This window comes from Struthio camelus, chromosome 7 (assembly GCF_040807025.1).
Source record: "Struthio camelus isolate bStrCam1 chromosome 7, bStrCam1.hap1, whole genome shotgun sequence".
Taxonomy (NCBI): domain Eukaryota; kingdom Metazoa; phylum Chordata; class Aves; order Struthioniformes; family Struthionidae; genus Struthio; species Struthio camelus.
The window spans coordinates 20,475,932-20,491,846 of record NC_090948.1 but is presented as its reverse complement, the minus strand read 5'-3'; the positions used below and the strand labels follow the sequence as shown (position 1 = coordinate 20,491,846).

The 15,915-nt window shown below is 41.0% G+C and overlaps 2 protein-coding genes across 8 annotated transcripts in view; one reads left to right on the top strand and one right to left on the bottom strand.

Moving 5' to 3' along the window:
* Positions 1-15,059, bottom strand: part of PANK1 (pantothenate kinase 1) — a 50,168-nt gene extending 35,109 nt beyond the window's left edge. The window contains exons 1-4 of one of the 4 annotated variants that reach the window (XM_068950109.1): positions 14,903-15,059; positions 10,545-10,643; positions 6,607-6,709; positions 3,730-6,219 (exon numbers count right to left, since the gene is read on the bottom strand). In XM_068950109.1, the coding sequence (XP_068806210.1) occupies positions 3,730-3,811 (82 nt within the window). In that variant the 5' untranslated portion in view covers positions 3,812-6,219; positions 6,607-6,709; positions 10,545-10,643; positions 14,903-15,059. The remainder of the gene's footprint in view (positions 1-3,729; positions 6,220-6,606; positions 6,710-10,544; positions 10,644-14,902) is intronic. The other 3 variants (XM_068950110.1, XM_009677833.2, XM_068950111.1) reach the window with 3 other exon arrangements.
* Positions 12,548-15,915, top strand: part of KIF20B (kinesin family member 20B) — a 49,149-nt gene continuing 45,781 nt past the window's right edge. For 3 of the 4 annotated variants that reach the window (XM_068950098.1, XM_068950097.1, XM_068950094.1), the window contains exon 1: positions 15,281-15,376. The gene's annotated coding sequence lies outside the window, so the exon portion shown is untranslated. Of the gene's footprint in view, positions 13,228-15,280; positions 15,377-15,915 lie in introns of those variants that run through there. The other variant, XM_068950096.1, reaches the window with a different exon arrangement.

The following is a 15,915-nucleotide window of genomic DNA, read 5'->3' as shown; positions in this document are numbered from 1 at the left end:
GATCCCTGGCAGAGCTGTCGGTGCTCATCTCTTATAGAAAACAAACCCTCAGTGCCTTAGTTCAGACATTTCTAATGTAACTCCCAAAATTAGTGAACATTTAAAAAAAAACTGAGTCCTTGATTACTGCTGAGGAGTATAAGCCAGTGAAGATAAAGTAGGTGTTGGAGATTAATCACCTTTCTCCATGCCATAGTTCCTATTCCGCAGAGAGTTTGTAACAAGCAAAACCCAGGTAAATGGATCCAAACTATTAAGTGTGCAAAAGCTAAAAATCTTGTTATATATATACTCTCCTTTGCCACATAATCCACTCCACCTCTGGTATTTTAGTACTTGGCTTGATACACCGCTGCTTATCTTTAATTACCAAACTTAAATACACAAAAGTAATTGGCAAACATGCGAGCTCACAACCCACTGATTGAGAAACACCGTCCATCATCATAAAAAGTGATTGCAACAAGTTGCAGAGAGCATTTGGTAGAGAAAACAATGGCCTTTGCTCTATGACTGTTCTCTCATAGACAATTATGCTTGTGTATGTATGGACACGCTAGTTTCGCTTGCCTGAATATTTTTATCTCTTTTTCAACTCAGCATTTTTATATGCTCCTGCAAAAATCTATCAGTAGGGAAGTGACAGTTTCAAAACAAGCAGTCTGAAAGACAACAAGAGAATGATATTGACAGTTACAAACAACTCTCTCTTCCTCATTCAGCACTGCCAGACCTGTGGAAGAGGAGGAGAAACTGGTTCTCATTTCAACTTTCAGCTGCGCTGAGATTTTCACTTGCACTGTTCTGTATTCTAAGAGCTTAAATACTGGCATGAAATTCCCATGGATAGTAATGATTCAAGATCTAGTAAAAACAGAGAACCAGACCTTGCTATGCCTATAGGTTGAAGAGGAATAAAAGGCATCTACCCAAAATTTTGTAGTCTGCCTAGGAGGCAGATACACCTCCAATTTGGACAGCACTGGATTACTCCTCCAACCTAGCAGGGAACACGCGATGCCCAGAGAGCAGAAAGGATGCAGAGTCTTATTTTCCTTCTTCCAAACGAGTCCACAGATGGGGATCAGTGTAACAATAAAACAAACCACACTTCTCAAACACCTTCAGTATTAACAGGGAGGTGTCCCTCTGAACCAGCCATTTCCGTGCAGTCCAAACAGCACAACTGAGTCTGGAGGTAAAACTTTAATACTTGAACTATATGAGTTTGCTTTCAGATAAATACACCAAAGGTTTGTTTAGGTTTTTGAGGCTGAAAAAAACATTTAATCTGTCCTTGTGAGATTAAGCTAAAACCACACACAATAAAACTCAATAAATGCTAATCCTTTAAAAATATCATTTTAAAGTCCATGTTTGCAAAGAACTAGAGAGTCCTGTGTAGGAAGGGGCTGTGCTGTAAATGACAAGTTTGTTCCTGAAGGCTCCAGCTACCTAGTAACCAAAGAAGGGAAACAACTAAACATTATGAAGAAGGGAAACAACCAAACATTATGCTAATGTTACATTCCGTGATATTTCTGGCATTGGTGACCTTTTAGAGTAAATATGATAGTGAATAGTCTGTTCTGTGCAATGAATTTTGTTTTGTCCAAGAGCCAAATTTAGTGATGTCAGGTTTTCACGAGGTCAGTACGAACTATGTATACAAGAAAAATGCAAAATAGGACTACAGTCATAGACTTCTGTCTCCTCATTGGGAGCACTGTGCAAAAAACACTACAAATAAACTTCCAGGACCTCTCTTGCATAGGAAACAACTTGTATTTCACTGCAGGAACCTTACGTCACCAAAATGGTTATTTTCTTGTAATAAAATACACACACACACTCTTGGTCTAATAGGAATTGAAGACTCAAAGCAACCACCTGGGTCATCAAAACAAGTTCTTTGCAATCAATATCCAATTTGTAAAGGTCTAAGGAACATCTATTCCAAGTACAATGGGCCACAAAAGATTTTCTAACATTCTGTAACATATGACTGAGCATCTTGGGACCAAAGCATTCTTTTGACATTCAAATATAAGGTCCTAATTATACACATTAATTCTTTTTAACCGAAGAATGGTAAATCAGACTTCTTCATTTCATGAACAGTGCCAACCAGAATTGTTTTATTTATCCTCAGTTTTGACACGGGCATCAGATAAAGAAACTGCAGAACGAGTTTTAGTGTCAACCATTTTGCAGAAGGGAAAAGAAAACAAAAGCATTACGTGTCTCCTGTACAACAGAAAAAATGATACTTTTTTGTTTAAAAACCTCTGTATAGCCATTGAAAACATAACTGATGAGGCTAACATATCCGTCTTAGGTACTTCTTGTCCAATTACTTTAAGAGTAGCAAGCACTGACTGATTTTTCCTTCATTTAGAAAATGTTTTCACATACTAAAGATTCAAAGGACACATGTATCTATTCTTTCCATTCCACTTCCTCTTAGAAGAAAAAAGAGCAATGCACTCAAGCCAGAAAGGGAAGTGCAGGTGAAGGTATGAGGAAATAACTGCTGCAATTGTTATGAGGCATCAGAGGTCAAGGATCGCAATGATAAGAAGATCCCAACAAACACTGCAAGTGTAACACTTCCCAAGTTATTCTTCAGACAACTCCAAAGAAAGATTGGGTCTATAATTCTTTGTGGATAGCCTCTTCCCTGGGGGAGTCAGTAGTGGGATTTGATCACAATCTGAACAATGCCTGAGGCTCACAAAAATCTTTCTGAAACACTCTAATTATATGATTTAGTCTACATTCACAGGCACAAAAGTCAGGAGACCTGACCTAAAACCCTAAACCAAGAGAAACTGTCTGGTTTATGACCTCCTCATTTTGCCACTTTCCAGTTTTTAAATCCTCCCAGAATACGTAAACTAAACAATGTATGCACAAACCAATGCATTTTTAGAGGGGATTAATTCCCACGTTTTGAGGCAAATGCAATCAGCACTTGATTGAAGCAGCATGACTGCTTTTATAGGATCAGTAAGGACTACTTATTCAATGAAAATACTTAATAAAAAGGTTTCTGAGATCTCTTCTCTGCAAAGAGAAATCAGGCTGGAATCCTAGTTTCAGTGAGAGCCTGTAGTAAAAAATAAACAACTCCCCCATATTTACCAACAAAGTATAAATTTGATTATAAGCAGATTGATTCCAGTCACAGCACAGACTGGCATAATTAAAAAGGAAGAAGACATAACATAGTTCTGAATTTAAATACTTTGCATTTATGTAGCACTCTGTACCCACAGATCTTCAGACACTTTACAAACTGTGAATAATTGCTCTTCTCACCTCTCATTTAAAGACACAGAAGCAAAAACGACATAAACAAAACAAAGCAATGAGAGAGCTGAGACTGGATCTGCAGACAGCCCTCACCTCCAAACTAAAACCAAGATTAGATCAGTTTGACTCAAAAGGAAATGAAGCCCCCTCCCTAAACAGGAAATATAGTTATCTTATTCCATGATTCACTCAGATTTTTAAGCCGTTTGCAGGATCAGTACCAAAATGATATTCTAAAAGACTTATTTTTGACTACATCATAAATATATATTAATTTTCTTAAAAGAAATTCCCATTTTTTCCTCAGTCGATCACAGAATCAACAAATAGCTTCAGTTCTCCTGGAATTGTATTCTCAGCAAATTGGCTATTAATCTAGCAATGCTTTGGACCGTGATTAGCAGTCAAACTTACATTTCATCAGACAGAACATGCTGTCTTCCATTTGATATGGCAGGACTCCTCCTTCATACCGCATATTGAAAACAGGACCCATTTATCTTAAAAAACAAAAAAAATCTTGCTTGCAATTTCAGCAAGCTAATTCATCAGTATTGGTTTCCTCTGTTGAAGCTCCCCAATCCTATTAGGAATATACATTTTCACTTCACCAGTGTTTTGCTGTTCTGTTTGTAAAATTCAATGAAGAGCTACCTATTTATCTTTACACGTACATCCACAAAGGTTATGTCATTTGGTCGTTACCAGCGTGATCAAAGTTCTAGGTGCTTAGGTTACTGACCTCAAAACACACTGTTTGAAGTCCTTGTTTGACATAATTTCTGTTTTTCTCTACGTCAATAGTTGTTTGATCTGTTCTCTAGTACATTTAGAGCTGAACAAAATCAAGAGAATAGGTGCAGTTTTCTTAGACATTCTCTTGTCTCAGTACAGCAATACTTTCAGCTAAACCAGCAAACAGCCTACTTTTTAGAACAAGGATGTATGGCTATGAGCAATGAATATGAATAACTTCTAACGTTATTATCCACTCCTAGTTTAAGAATCATACTAGAGAAACATGAACACTTCTCTAAAACTTGCCAAACTTTCCTCTTCATTGCCTCAAGTGAAAATAAATCAGAAGTACTATGATAAAAATGTGTTCCATGTTTTCATTGCGTGATAAGTCTGACACACAGGTAGCACCTCACTTCTTTAGAGAGGGGTGCATGTGCAGCCAAGTGAGACCGAGTTCCCCGCAATCAGTGACACTGAACTCTGATATGAGTTAATGATCCTGAGGAAGGAAAGGGACAAAGGGAGTCAGGGGGAAAAGGGGAAGGTGAGCAACAGACTTGCCTAATATGAGGCCAGTGTACCCAAGTTCGTGGTTTGAGTTCTGTTTCCATCACATGCAGGCATCAGCATTAGCTTTGGTTTCATCGGATCAGACCCACATTGTGATATCACCTTGCAAACTGCAGCAAAAAAAAAAAAAGTTGCAGCCAACAGTCGTTTGCAATTGTTTAAATTGTTTTTAAGAAATACTCTACAGGGAACTTCAGCAAAGTTGTATATTGTCTTTTGTTTGTGCTTTGGTAATTCCTTTTATGTCACCTCCCACTTTTAACCCAGATCATGATGGGATGAGGCTAGATTATAACGTACAGACCTTCCTATTTAGGCTTAGTGGCGTGATGATATCATTTGAATCTTTCACAATACCAAAAAATAGCGCCATTCCTACATATACTGCAATCCTACCACACAATGGGTCAATGGAGTTTTGGAAAATTATTGTTGGGGACAGGAATCTCTGTCCTCCACCTCAGCCTTCATGTGCCGAGGAGGTGGATATCTCCCTAGAAGACTGCAATCTGAAATGGAGATTGTAACGCAAGATAGCACTTGGTCCTCCTCATCCTCCTCCATTCTTCCCAGAACACAGCATGCCTTGACCCAACATAATCCGTTCTGTGCAGCCACATCCTTCCAACTGTTTCCACATCTGTGCCAGCTCTGGTCCAGTATTTTGCTGGGAGGAAAGAATAAAGCCCATCCCTCCTCCACCCTTCTCCCTCTGCTCTGATGAAGAGAAGCTATGTAACTAGCACTCTCTGGAAACAATCTGCAAAGTAGCTACAGGAAGGAGGAGGGAGCAAAGGGGATATAGGCCTCAATAACTGGACATACTTTTCAGGGGTGCATGGCAGTGCTGACCCGTGCTGTCATCCTCATGTGCGCCATGGCAGATAGAGCACAAGGCTAGTAGTGGCCCTATCATTTTGGTATCACTGGGCAGCTCGGAGTCATGATATTACTAGACTACCACTTTAATTTCCACCACTATTTAGAAGCTAAATTAAACGAAACAGAGGTGTCTTTTTTTTTTTTTAAAGTTAACTGATAATAAGCAAGCTTACTGAAACTGAGAAATGATTTGAAAGCTCTATGAGTAGAACCTAGCTCATGTTCTGAATGATCACAGCCTTGAGAAGAAAAGACTGATGGGGGATCTGATTAATATATGCAAGTATCCAAAGGGACGGTGTTAGGAGGATGGGGCCAGACTCTTCTCCGTGGTGCCCAGCGATAGGACGAGAGGCAACGGGCACAAACTGAAACACAGGAAGTTCCGTCTGAACATGAGGAAAAACTTCTTGACTGTGAGGGTGACTGAGCACTGGAACAGGTTGCCTAGAGAGGTTGTAGAGTCTCCTTCCCTGGAGATATTCAAAAGCCATCTGGACACGATCCTGGGCAACGTGCTCTAGGTGATCCTGCTTGAGCAGAGGGGTTGGACTAGATGATCTCCAGAGGTCCCTTCCAACCTCAACCACTCTGTTATTCTGTGATTACAGCCTACCAAGAATATGTGCAGCTAGTAATAGCCAATATATTTAGCTTTATAGAAGTCCACAGTGTAGAAAGTATTATTATTGCAAATTATCAAATAGCGGTCTGAGGAAAGAAAAAATTGAAGTTACTCGCTCAGATATACAGCTTGCCATTAGCAAAGGTAGGGCTCAATTCCATTATCTCTTGGATCCTCCAGAATAAGCTACACCAAAAATAACTATATAAAGCACAAATCTCTCAAGGCATTTATATGCTTATTGACACAATACTGGCTGCCTCCATAAAGGCAATTTTACCAAGGTACTATAGATCCATCCCAAGCAAAGATGGGATAGATCTTCCTGTCTTCCCCATGTCAATGTTCTCAATAGCATCCAACAGATGTTTTATTGAGAATTCTGGGGTGAAAAGTTTATGACAAAGAACATTCTTGTGAACAGATTTTGATAAATCAGTGCTTACAGTTCCTGGAAGCAAAGAAATACACACCATGTTAGACGTCCCTTTTCCCATGTTCACTGCTGAGATTCCCTGTGGCCATGTTCCAGGCGGCTTTACATTCCTTGTAGCTAGCTCTACCATCCACCTAAAACTGAAAACAAAACATCAGATAAACAAATTTGGCATGGGTAGTACATCCTCAAACAGCACTGTGGCACAATTTGCAGGGTAGAGCTATATTTGTTAGACCTGAAATCAAGCCTCACGTTTATTTGTGTCAGCAATAGCCATCTGATTAAAACAATAATAACACCATAGCATCTATTTCTGACTCACTTGTTTTGGATAATTTATTCTCTGAGAGCATGAGTCACCCAGTCAGAAGTGAATCATTCTCTAACTTTTTACTAATATTATCCTTAAAATAATAGGCTTCCTCCTTTACCTACTAATTTTTGCATGTTTTTGGTTCTTTTCACAATGCCAAAAATGCTGCTTTATATAAAACATTTATGTTTACTGTTGTACACAATGCCGTGCACCCAGAAGGCTCTTATGGTGCTTTATAAATCTGCATACAGCAAGTGTATATACAGGAATGAGAGTCTATTCTTCAGTGCACCCATACAGTAGCGTTAAGAGTACCTGCCAACACTATACAAGAGCATCTCACTGGAACTGCAGTATCCTATAACCAGTTGAAATAGCAAATGGAAGTTAGATGCACAAAAAGGAATTACTGACAACAGAATTTAGCCATTCATACCTCTGTTTTCGCAAAAGGGGGTTTACATTCTGACTACAGAGGATCAGGTCAGCCAGTGCTTGATAATACTTGCCATTTGTAGAAGAAACCTTTCAGTTTCTTCAGATATCAGTTGTGAGCAAACGCTCCTGTTTCAAAACTCTGGTTATCTTTGGCTGGAGCATGTTGTGACAACCCGGGGCAAGACAGTAACAAAATAAGAGTTGTATGTTGAACCATGTTTAGAAATATTACCCCTTTAACTGTGCAAGTCTAAATAAGCCCAAGGGCAAGTCTATTAGGCTGCATTCCTGCCAGCTATCTGCATACTTGACTCCTCACTGAAGAACTGCCAAAGATGCAATTTCACAAGCAATTTAGCCAATCTAAAAGCACCTACCAGAAGAAAAGCAGCCCTACCCTTCTGCCACTGTCTGAGCATTTCCACCTACTGTTCTGCTGATCTTAGGTACCTGTCCAGCCATGTAGATCTACTTGCTTATCTGGCTGAAAATAATCGTATTAAAATGTTTTTCAACATCGAGAAGCAACTGAGACTATAATCAGTATTCATCATCTCTTAGACCTGCTGGTCCACTTTCAGGAAAGACGACTGTGTTTCTGTTCAACATCTGTAAAGAGCAATGTAGTCTCATTATACAGCATGAAGACAAGCTCTTTCAAGAATATGACTCTGTTCTTTGTAGGGCAGATGTTTGCCACATATTAAGAAACCCTGCCTTCTGTTTTTCTTACAGGATGGGCACTGTTCAGCCAGAAATACTAATAAAACATACCAGTAAAAAAAAAGGATGAGCTCAAACCAAAACAGGAAATGCCCTGGAAAATTTGCCATTTTCAAAGAGCCATTATTTTCATGTGTTTTAAAGGTAAATCACTGCTTAAGAAATTTGTTTTCTAAATAGGCATTCCTTGCTCTTTTATCATGTTGCAGGATCATCATGTCACCCAATACTGGACATCTAACTTTGATACTTAAACAAAGAGCCTAGTGAAGAAAGCAAGGTTCCTCCAGAGGGTTATATCGTTCAGCTGTACCAATGCTGTGTAACTGCACTTCCAGAACAAGAATTTAACCTAGGCACAAAACAATTCTGAGCACTTCTCTCTGCAGAAAGCCGATGTTAAAACACTGAAGGTCAGTGGTGAACTGTCCCACTCTACCTGCATCTTCAGATGAGTTCATGGAGAAGACCAGCGTGCCCAAAGCCATAATGACATTCTGAGGACTGGTACATAAAGTCAGAGAACAGCAGTAGTTTCTGAGGCCAAGACAGATGACATTGCCAAGAATAAAAGAAGTTACGTCTTGGATCTCAGAGCCAGAAAGATGAGTTAGGCTACACTGAAATACTACCCAGCTCCTCTTCTCCCCGTTTAGCTTGAAAGCAGGTGCGTCTAATGCAATTGGACCCATTCATAATTCACTAGTAACCACACTACAGTGAAATGAACTGGCTTGTAATCTATGCAACATATCCTGCTGCTCGGATTTAGCCCTCTTTTCATCCATATCACATGAGCAGTAAGCTTCTTGCTCCTGAACCTTGTATTTTTGAGATACAGAAGTGTCCAGTCTTGTGGCTTCTACACAGAACTAAAAAAAAGAGGAAGCTTTAGCTATATTTGGACCAGTTTCACTGCTTCAGAATTGCAGTACTATACATATATATTGATTTCACGTTCCATTTTATCTTAAGTTTCTAGTAACATGACAAGGGAACAGCTGACAATGTAGTCATCAACAGAATGTCTTCTTTTGGTAAAATAATTTTCTGGGGCTGTTCTGAGGGGTCCAGCACAGGGCATTTGCAACCATTACACAGTTATTTATAGGCAGTATTTTACGTAACACTACAAAAGAAAAAAAGCATTCTCAAAAAAAGTAATCCCAAAGATTAAAGCCTGACTTTCTAAGACAAAGAAAAAATTTCCCCAAGAAGTGTGGAACTGAAATAAAACTTCTTAAACCTCAATTGAATTAAAATTCAAACATATGTTTCATTTTAGAAAAGTCAGTCCTGAGATTTTACTCATTATGGTTGCTCTTTTGGGTCTTTATACAGCTCTATAGATGACTTAAAAAGAATCAGTAACACATGGAAAGAAACAAAGTTTTAGTAATAAGTTTTGGAATTCACTCCCAGTCCTTAACCTGGAGGTTACAATATAAGACACAGTCTGTACAGGAAATAATGAACACTATGTACGGTAAAAAAATGGTAACAGGCCTACTCCTACACTCTGAGTTAAAATTATATGCAAATATTAGCAGAACTTGGGCCCAGATTTAGATATGACAAAAAGAGGGAGCATTTCAGGGAACCAAAAGAAGTTGGATACACTATTCAAATATCCTTAATGAAATATAAACAGTGTTCATAAAGAACGCTTGATATTTGGAAGTATCCAATGTTCCTGGACTACGTCTGTCCTTCTGCATCAACAATACTACCTAACAATTTTTAAACTAGAAGAATTAACTGTAAAGTTAAAGAATTAACTGTAAAACGTGAGATTACATATACTGGATTTTCTAAAATACCAAAACTAAAGTACTGTTATACCTACTCCATTTTTTATAACCAAAAGACATAAGGACTTGAAGTCCTTCTAAGACTACGATGCAAGATCCTGGCTATATGAAATCAGTAGCAAAGCTTACACTGACATCTCTAAGTACAGGATTCCATCCATTATTCCAGCTGCAGAGCAGTTTCTAATGGTATGTCTTGGGTCATCAACTTAATGTTGATTAGGAGGCAAGAATATAACATCCCTAGTTAATACCAACCATCAGTAGTACTTGCTACTTGTGGATTCTCTATCTAGGTCTACAGTGATGAGACTACCACTGGTTCAAAACTGCAAAGCTTACATGTCTCAACACAATCAACACCCAAAGTGAGACAGGCACATCACAAAAGCCCCTGAAATTACATTTATCAAATATTTGTATGAAAAGCCACCTATGCAGACTTGTTCTTAAAAAGAGTAAGACAGCACATAAGAATACTCAATTTTTCTTGTATAAATATGCTTTTACAACATAATTTAGACTCTACCCTTTTAAAAATAATTGTTTTACTGTTCACAACACACATACTGTCATGAACCCCTTATAACTACTTACACCATTCACTACGTGACAATGAATTGGTCAGATGAAACAGCTGATAGATTTCTAGGACAATACTTGAAATACTTAATGTACTCTTACCATCTTCTCCAGTGGAGACCACTTTTGCTGTTATGTTGACTAATTTGGTCTTGTGTTGTTTGGCCTGATCAGCAGACTGATGTCCAAATGCTTCAGTTCCTTTCAGCAATGAAGAAGCAAAATACTTAGCCATCAGTAGTGGTCCTACAGTATTTGTTGCCAGAGTTATGGAAAGGCCCCAGAAAAGGCATAAAAAAGTAGATTTTTTTGGTCCTTTAGTTAGTAAAGCTTCAGTTCCCTTTGATATTTTCATATATACATATACATCCCCTCCCACACACACATATATTTGTTTATGTATTGGAATATCATCATTACCTTTTTGACATATTTCTCAATTATTATTCATCTTGGACTTAGCTCATTACAATTTATTTATTTGAACTGCTGCCAGTCTGAGTAGATTAGATTGCAGAAACACTTAGGAAACACACTTTATTAGCTTAACGCTGTGGTGATGTTAAAAAGCCCCCATGAAGTTAAGAATCTCATTATCTTAGGAAGACTAGAGTACAAATGCATTGGAAAGCCCTAATGATCCTCTCTTGAAAAGCCTTCCATTTATAACGATAAAAGATTTAAAAATGGAGAGGAGGAAAAGATACAGCACACTAATGCAGAAAAATTAATTGCACTACTAATTCCTCAGAATACCTAAGTTATTTATTTGCTTTAGTCACCAGAGCCAATACAGAATAGTACTAACATGTGGCACTTTGTTTTGCATGCTTATTAAAGAGCTGCTCCAATCAAAATAACCTAAGAACCTAAGTACACTTGTAAGCATAAGCATTCAAGGCACAAAATTATATCTTTAGGTATGTGTTCAGCCTTTTGATAACTCAATACTTGGAGATTTCAAAATACTACATCTGACCTTCTGAACAATGATTATTACTATACTATAGGAAGCAAATGATTTTGAAACTTTTCATTTTAATCACAAGGTTAAAAGGCTGATTACAGCTCAGATGATCTCTTTAGGTCATCAGGGAATTATGAAACAACAAAGAGGGCCAAAATGAATAATCAGAGGGCAGAGGGAGGAGCAGGAAAAACACAATAGCTTTTTCATCTCAATTACATCCTTTCCAAAGATTAACTTAGTTCTGAGTTATGCAAAGTAAGCAAAACACACCTCTGTAAATATACTTCAAACCTTCTCTTACATAATAAAATGCAGTTTCTGCTCAAGGAATAATACTATATTTGCCACACACAGGTTTTGAAGTAAAGCTACAAAGGTCTAAAAACAACATGCTGAGCACATGCAGCACGTTTTCATTACACAAAACATAGACATGGGTCCAGGTGGCTAGACTCCATCTATCAGAAACACACACACTGCGTGGTATCTAGTCAAGTCTTCCTAATCCAACCGCGGCCCCGGCTGCAAGCACCTGCGGGGAGCACCTGCAGCTCCCGCCGCCCCTGGCACCTGGCCCAGCCCAGCCTGCCCGGACTCTATTTCCCGAGAGGCAAGGCAGGGAAAGGCCTGCGTGCTGCCGTGTCTTCCTCGCGTTCGTGCCCACGCAGAGGAAGAAAGGTGGCGTTGGTAACCTGCACAGTGCGGCCAACTTCAGCATTTGCTTGTTTTCAGTTGAGGGCCCCTGCGCTTCACGGTTCAAGGGAAAGCTCAAAAGTGCGTACGCTAACGCAAAAAAATCAGTCCAAAGAACCCAAGCCCTTTTTGTCAAGCTTGCGCTTTTAAAGCTACTCTTGAGGTTTCTGATAACGATACCAACTCTTACAAAATCCCAAAATGAACTATGATAGGAGAGGAGAGGGGGAAAAATATGAAAATAGGTAAAGAATCAAAAGCAAACCATAGAAAAGTTATATTAAGCAAATTGGGAAAACATGCAACTGAAGAAATACCTCACTGCTTAAAAGATCTGCTTTAGTAAAACATACCTATACTACTAAAGAAAAATATAAGGCAAATGAAAATGCAATCTTCAAAGTCATATGTTCTTAAAAATAGTTATATATGCATTAGAAATTATGTCATCTGAAGTCAACTGACTGGAGTGTAGTGGTGAGGATACCAGTATATAGGCTCATATTAAAGGAAGTGTGAAATGCATCCACCTCACTGTGCAAAAGACGTGAGAAATAAAAGCATTGCCCTCAAACATAGGGATGAAAAGGCGTGCTCCAACTGCAGTGGAACTGGGCTGATGCGGCAGACTGCCGAGAGGATCACACGGACAAAGTGTTGTTCTCCTCTGTGACAAAATTCCTCCGAGCCTCCTCTGTGACAAGGAGCTGGAGCCTCTGTGCCAGTCGGCTTCAGAGTAATCCTGCAGGAGAGACTTTACCTCGACAAGGACAGGAAAGCAGTTCTGCCTGTGCTTGACAGAGCATGGGGAAAGCACAGCAGAATCAGTAATGGTGATGGCAAATTGAAGTGGCTTGCTAATTCTCCGGGAAAGGCGAGTTGAGTGCAAAGAAGCAGAAACGGAAGCCAGTCCTGATTTGGATGCTGCTCTGATATGCTGAAGGATAGTGGGCCAAGTCCCAGCAGTGCCGACTGTGTCTCTAATTACTTCTGACAGGAACGTAAAAGCTAGCTGAGAAAGGCTGTCTCACAGGACATCTTCTCATAACTCAGATGAGTAGAATATCCATAACTTTTGAATCTTGTCCCAGATACAAGGAACACATGTTTCTAAGGATAATGGTGAGAGTTCTAATGAGTCATTTCTTTAAAAAATGTTCTTTTTTTCCCTTGGGGAATGGCAACCTTGCTCCACAAGTTATAGAGAGTTTGAAAAAGAAACATAATCAAATTTCAGGAAATAAGAAAGTACTTTAATAGTTTTGACAGCAGATAATTTTGTTGTAACTGGCTGTCACAGGCAAACCACTTAAGGAGAATATAGTGGTGGAAAGCTGTAAAGATTATTTATATTCCATAGATATAAATAGATATATTCTATAAATAAATTCTATAAATATTCTATAAATAAATATATTCTATAGATAGTTCATATATTCTTATTCCATAGATGGAATTTCATAATCTCCCACTCCAAAACAGGCTGGGCTGATTGTGCTGATCTAATGTTTTCTTTATCATGGTCTGTGTGAGGCTAGGAGCACGTGTTAGACTGTGTTTTAGTTTGCTGCTTTTATATGTTGATGATAGTTCTTGGAGATATTAGTTTAAGTTATGCAGGGTGTGCAGTAACAGAAACCTAATATTCAAATAAAACCAAAATGTCGCTTTTAGCATAAGCTTTATGCCTAGGTTTAGCAAGGATTAATTTGCTGCATGAAATAATTCCCACCCTCTTTGGCAATATAACTTGCAAAATATTCTGAGAAGACCTTCAGTTTTGCTTCGCAGCAAGTGAAGGAGAACAACTTTCAAGTTTGCTCATAGGAGCCAATTTTTCCTTTTCTGTGACAGACATTCTTAACCCTCTCCTGGTATGAAAAGAGAGGTTTTGGAATCAGGTTAGTTCAGTAGTTTGAATTTGCTGTTCTGTTTAGTATACAAACTAACATAGCTTTAGAAGTTAGCCTAAATCTTAAATCTTAAAGAACGTTTACAAGGGTTTTTCAGTTTTGTTTCACAACTTCAAATTCGAAGTTGCATTGTTTTGTGGTGTTAAAACAGACTAATTCTTGCAACATGGCCTGCATCCAAACTGAAATAAAACATGCATCTTTTACTGATGTGACAGTGCCTCTCTTTAAAAGAAAGAAGGGATTTAATCTTAGAGATAATCTCATTGAGGCAGCTGATACAGGATCTGTGTAGAATTACTGTTTTTAAAGAACTGGTTGCACTAGATGGCGTTCCTTACTTAAAATGAAAAAGAAACCTTTGGTTTTTGGCAGTTATTGACTACTTTCGAGTTACCTTTTATCCAAACTTAGAACAGGTATATGTTGCTCATTAAAGTTCAAAGAATTCCTGTGTGAATCTAAAGAGAAACTTGCATTGATTTTTCTTACCAACACCCGTACATTTCCACACGCCAGTGTTTGAGAGAAGCATGATCTGTTGGGGATTAGGACAGTGGACTGAAGTACAGCCAAAGGTTTTCTCTCTTTGCCGTTTAAAATATTAAATCCCTACCACACCAGCCTCGTACCAAGCTATAATTTCTACCCGGGGAAAGTTTTAAGCAAAGATGTGTCATTAAGTATTTCCACAGCTGTCAGTGCGCCAACAGCGAAACCCAAGGTGAGGAACTGGCGCAGCCTGAACATAACAACAGGAGTTTCCAAACTCTGCCGCTCCCCGCTGGGGTACAGGGCACCGCCCTGCTTTAGGCAGGTCGCTTGGCCTCGTCCCCTTCCACTACCTATCTGCACCTAGTAATTACACCGGTTGTTTATCTTACCGACATATTGCGACGCCTTTGCTTGCCTCTGGGCCTTCTAACCGCACGTGGAAAGAGCATGGCTGTCACCACCCGGAGTACCGCCGCGCCCCGCTCGGCCGGCGCCGGCAACGGCCCGACGCCCGCCCGAGGCGGGGGCGGCTCCGCGCGGCCGCGAGCGCTGTGCCGCCGCGGCGGAGGTGCCGCGGGGCGCCGGCACGGAGGGCTCTGCGTTTGACGGCGGACGACCCGCAAACGGCCCCTCTCCGCCCGCCCTCGCAGCAAAACCTGAGAGGAAACGCCGCCGCGCCGCGCCCCGCCCCTCCGGACTACATATCCCGTCGCGCCTTTCGCCGCGCCGGTGCCTACGGCCGGCTGCTCCGCCACCTCCCAGGGTGCCGCGCGGCGCAGCGCGCTGCCATTGGGCAGATTTGAAAAGAGCCCGCGGCGGCGTCGGTTGTGCTGCGGCTGCGGTGGCGCCGGTGGCTCGGGCAGGTGAGGGGACGGGCCGGGCGCGGCCCCGCCGTCGGCCCCGCCGTCGGCCCCGCCGTCCGCGCGGGCTGCGGGACCGTTAGGGGCCGCCTGAGGCAGGAGGGGCCGTGCTGCTGCCGCCGAGCGGAGGGGCGGGCTGGGAGTCGCCGCGGCCTCTCGGCCCCTGCGCGCCGGGCGGTGGCGGGGGTCGCGCTGGGCGGAGCCGCGGGGCGCGGGAGCCGCAGCCGCCCTCCTCCCCTCCTGGCCCCCCGCGGCGGCGCTGGCGGAGCCGAGGCAGCAAGCGTCCCTTAGAAACGGGGAAAGGGAGCAAAGCCTTGAGGACGGAGATTGATGTTTGTAAAGAAGTCCTGTTCGTTTAAACGTCAGGGGCTCTACGCTTTACGTGTTTCATAAGCTGCCAGGCTTATCGGCTGCTTTGGAGCCTTTTCTCCCTGGCTCCTGGGCTGCTTGGCAGTGTGACAGGCTGTGTTCTCTGGTGGCTGTGCTTGGCCATGCCCCTCCGTATCCCCTTCTCTTAAGGTGCTACCAGCTCTCAAGTGGCT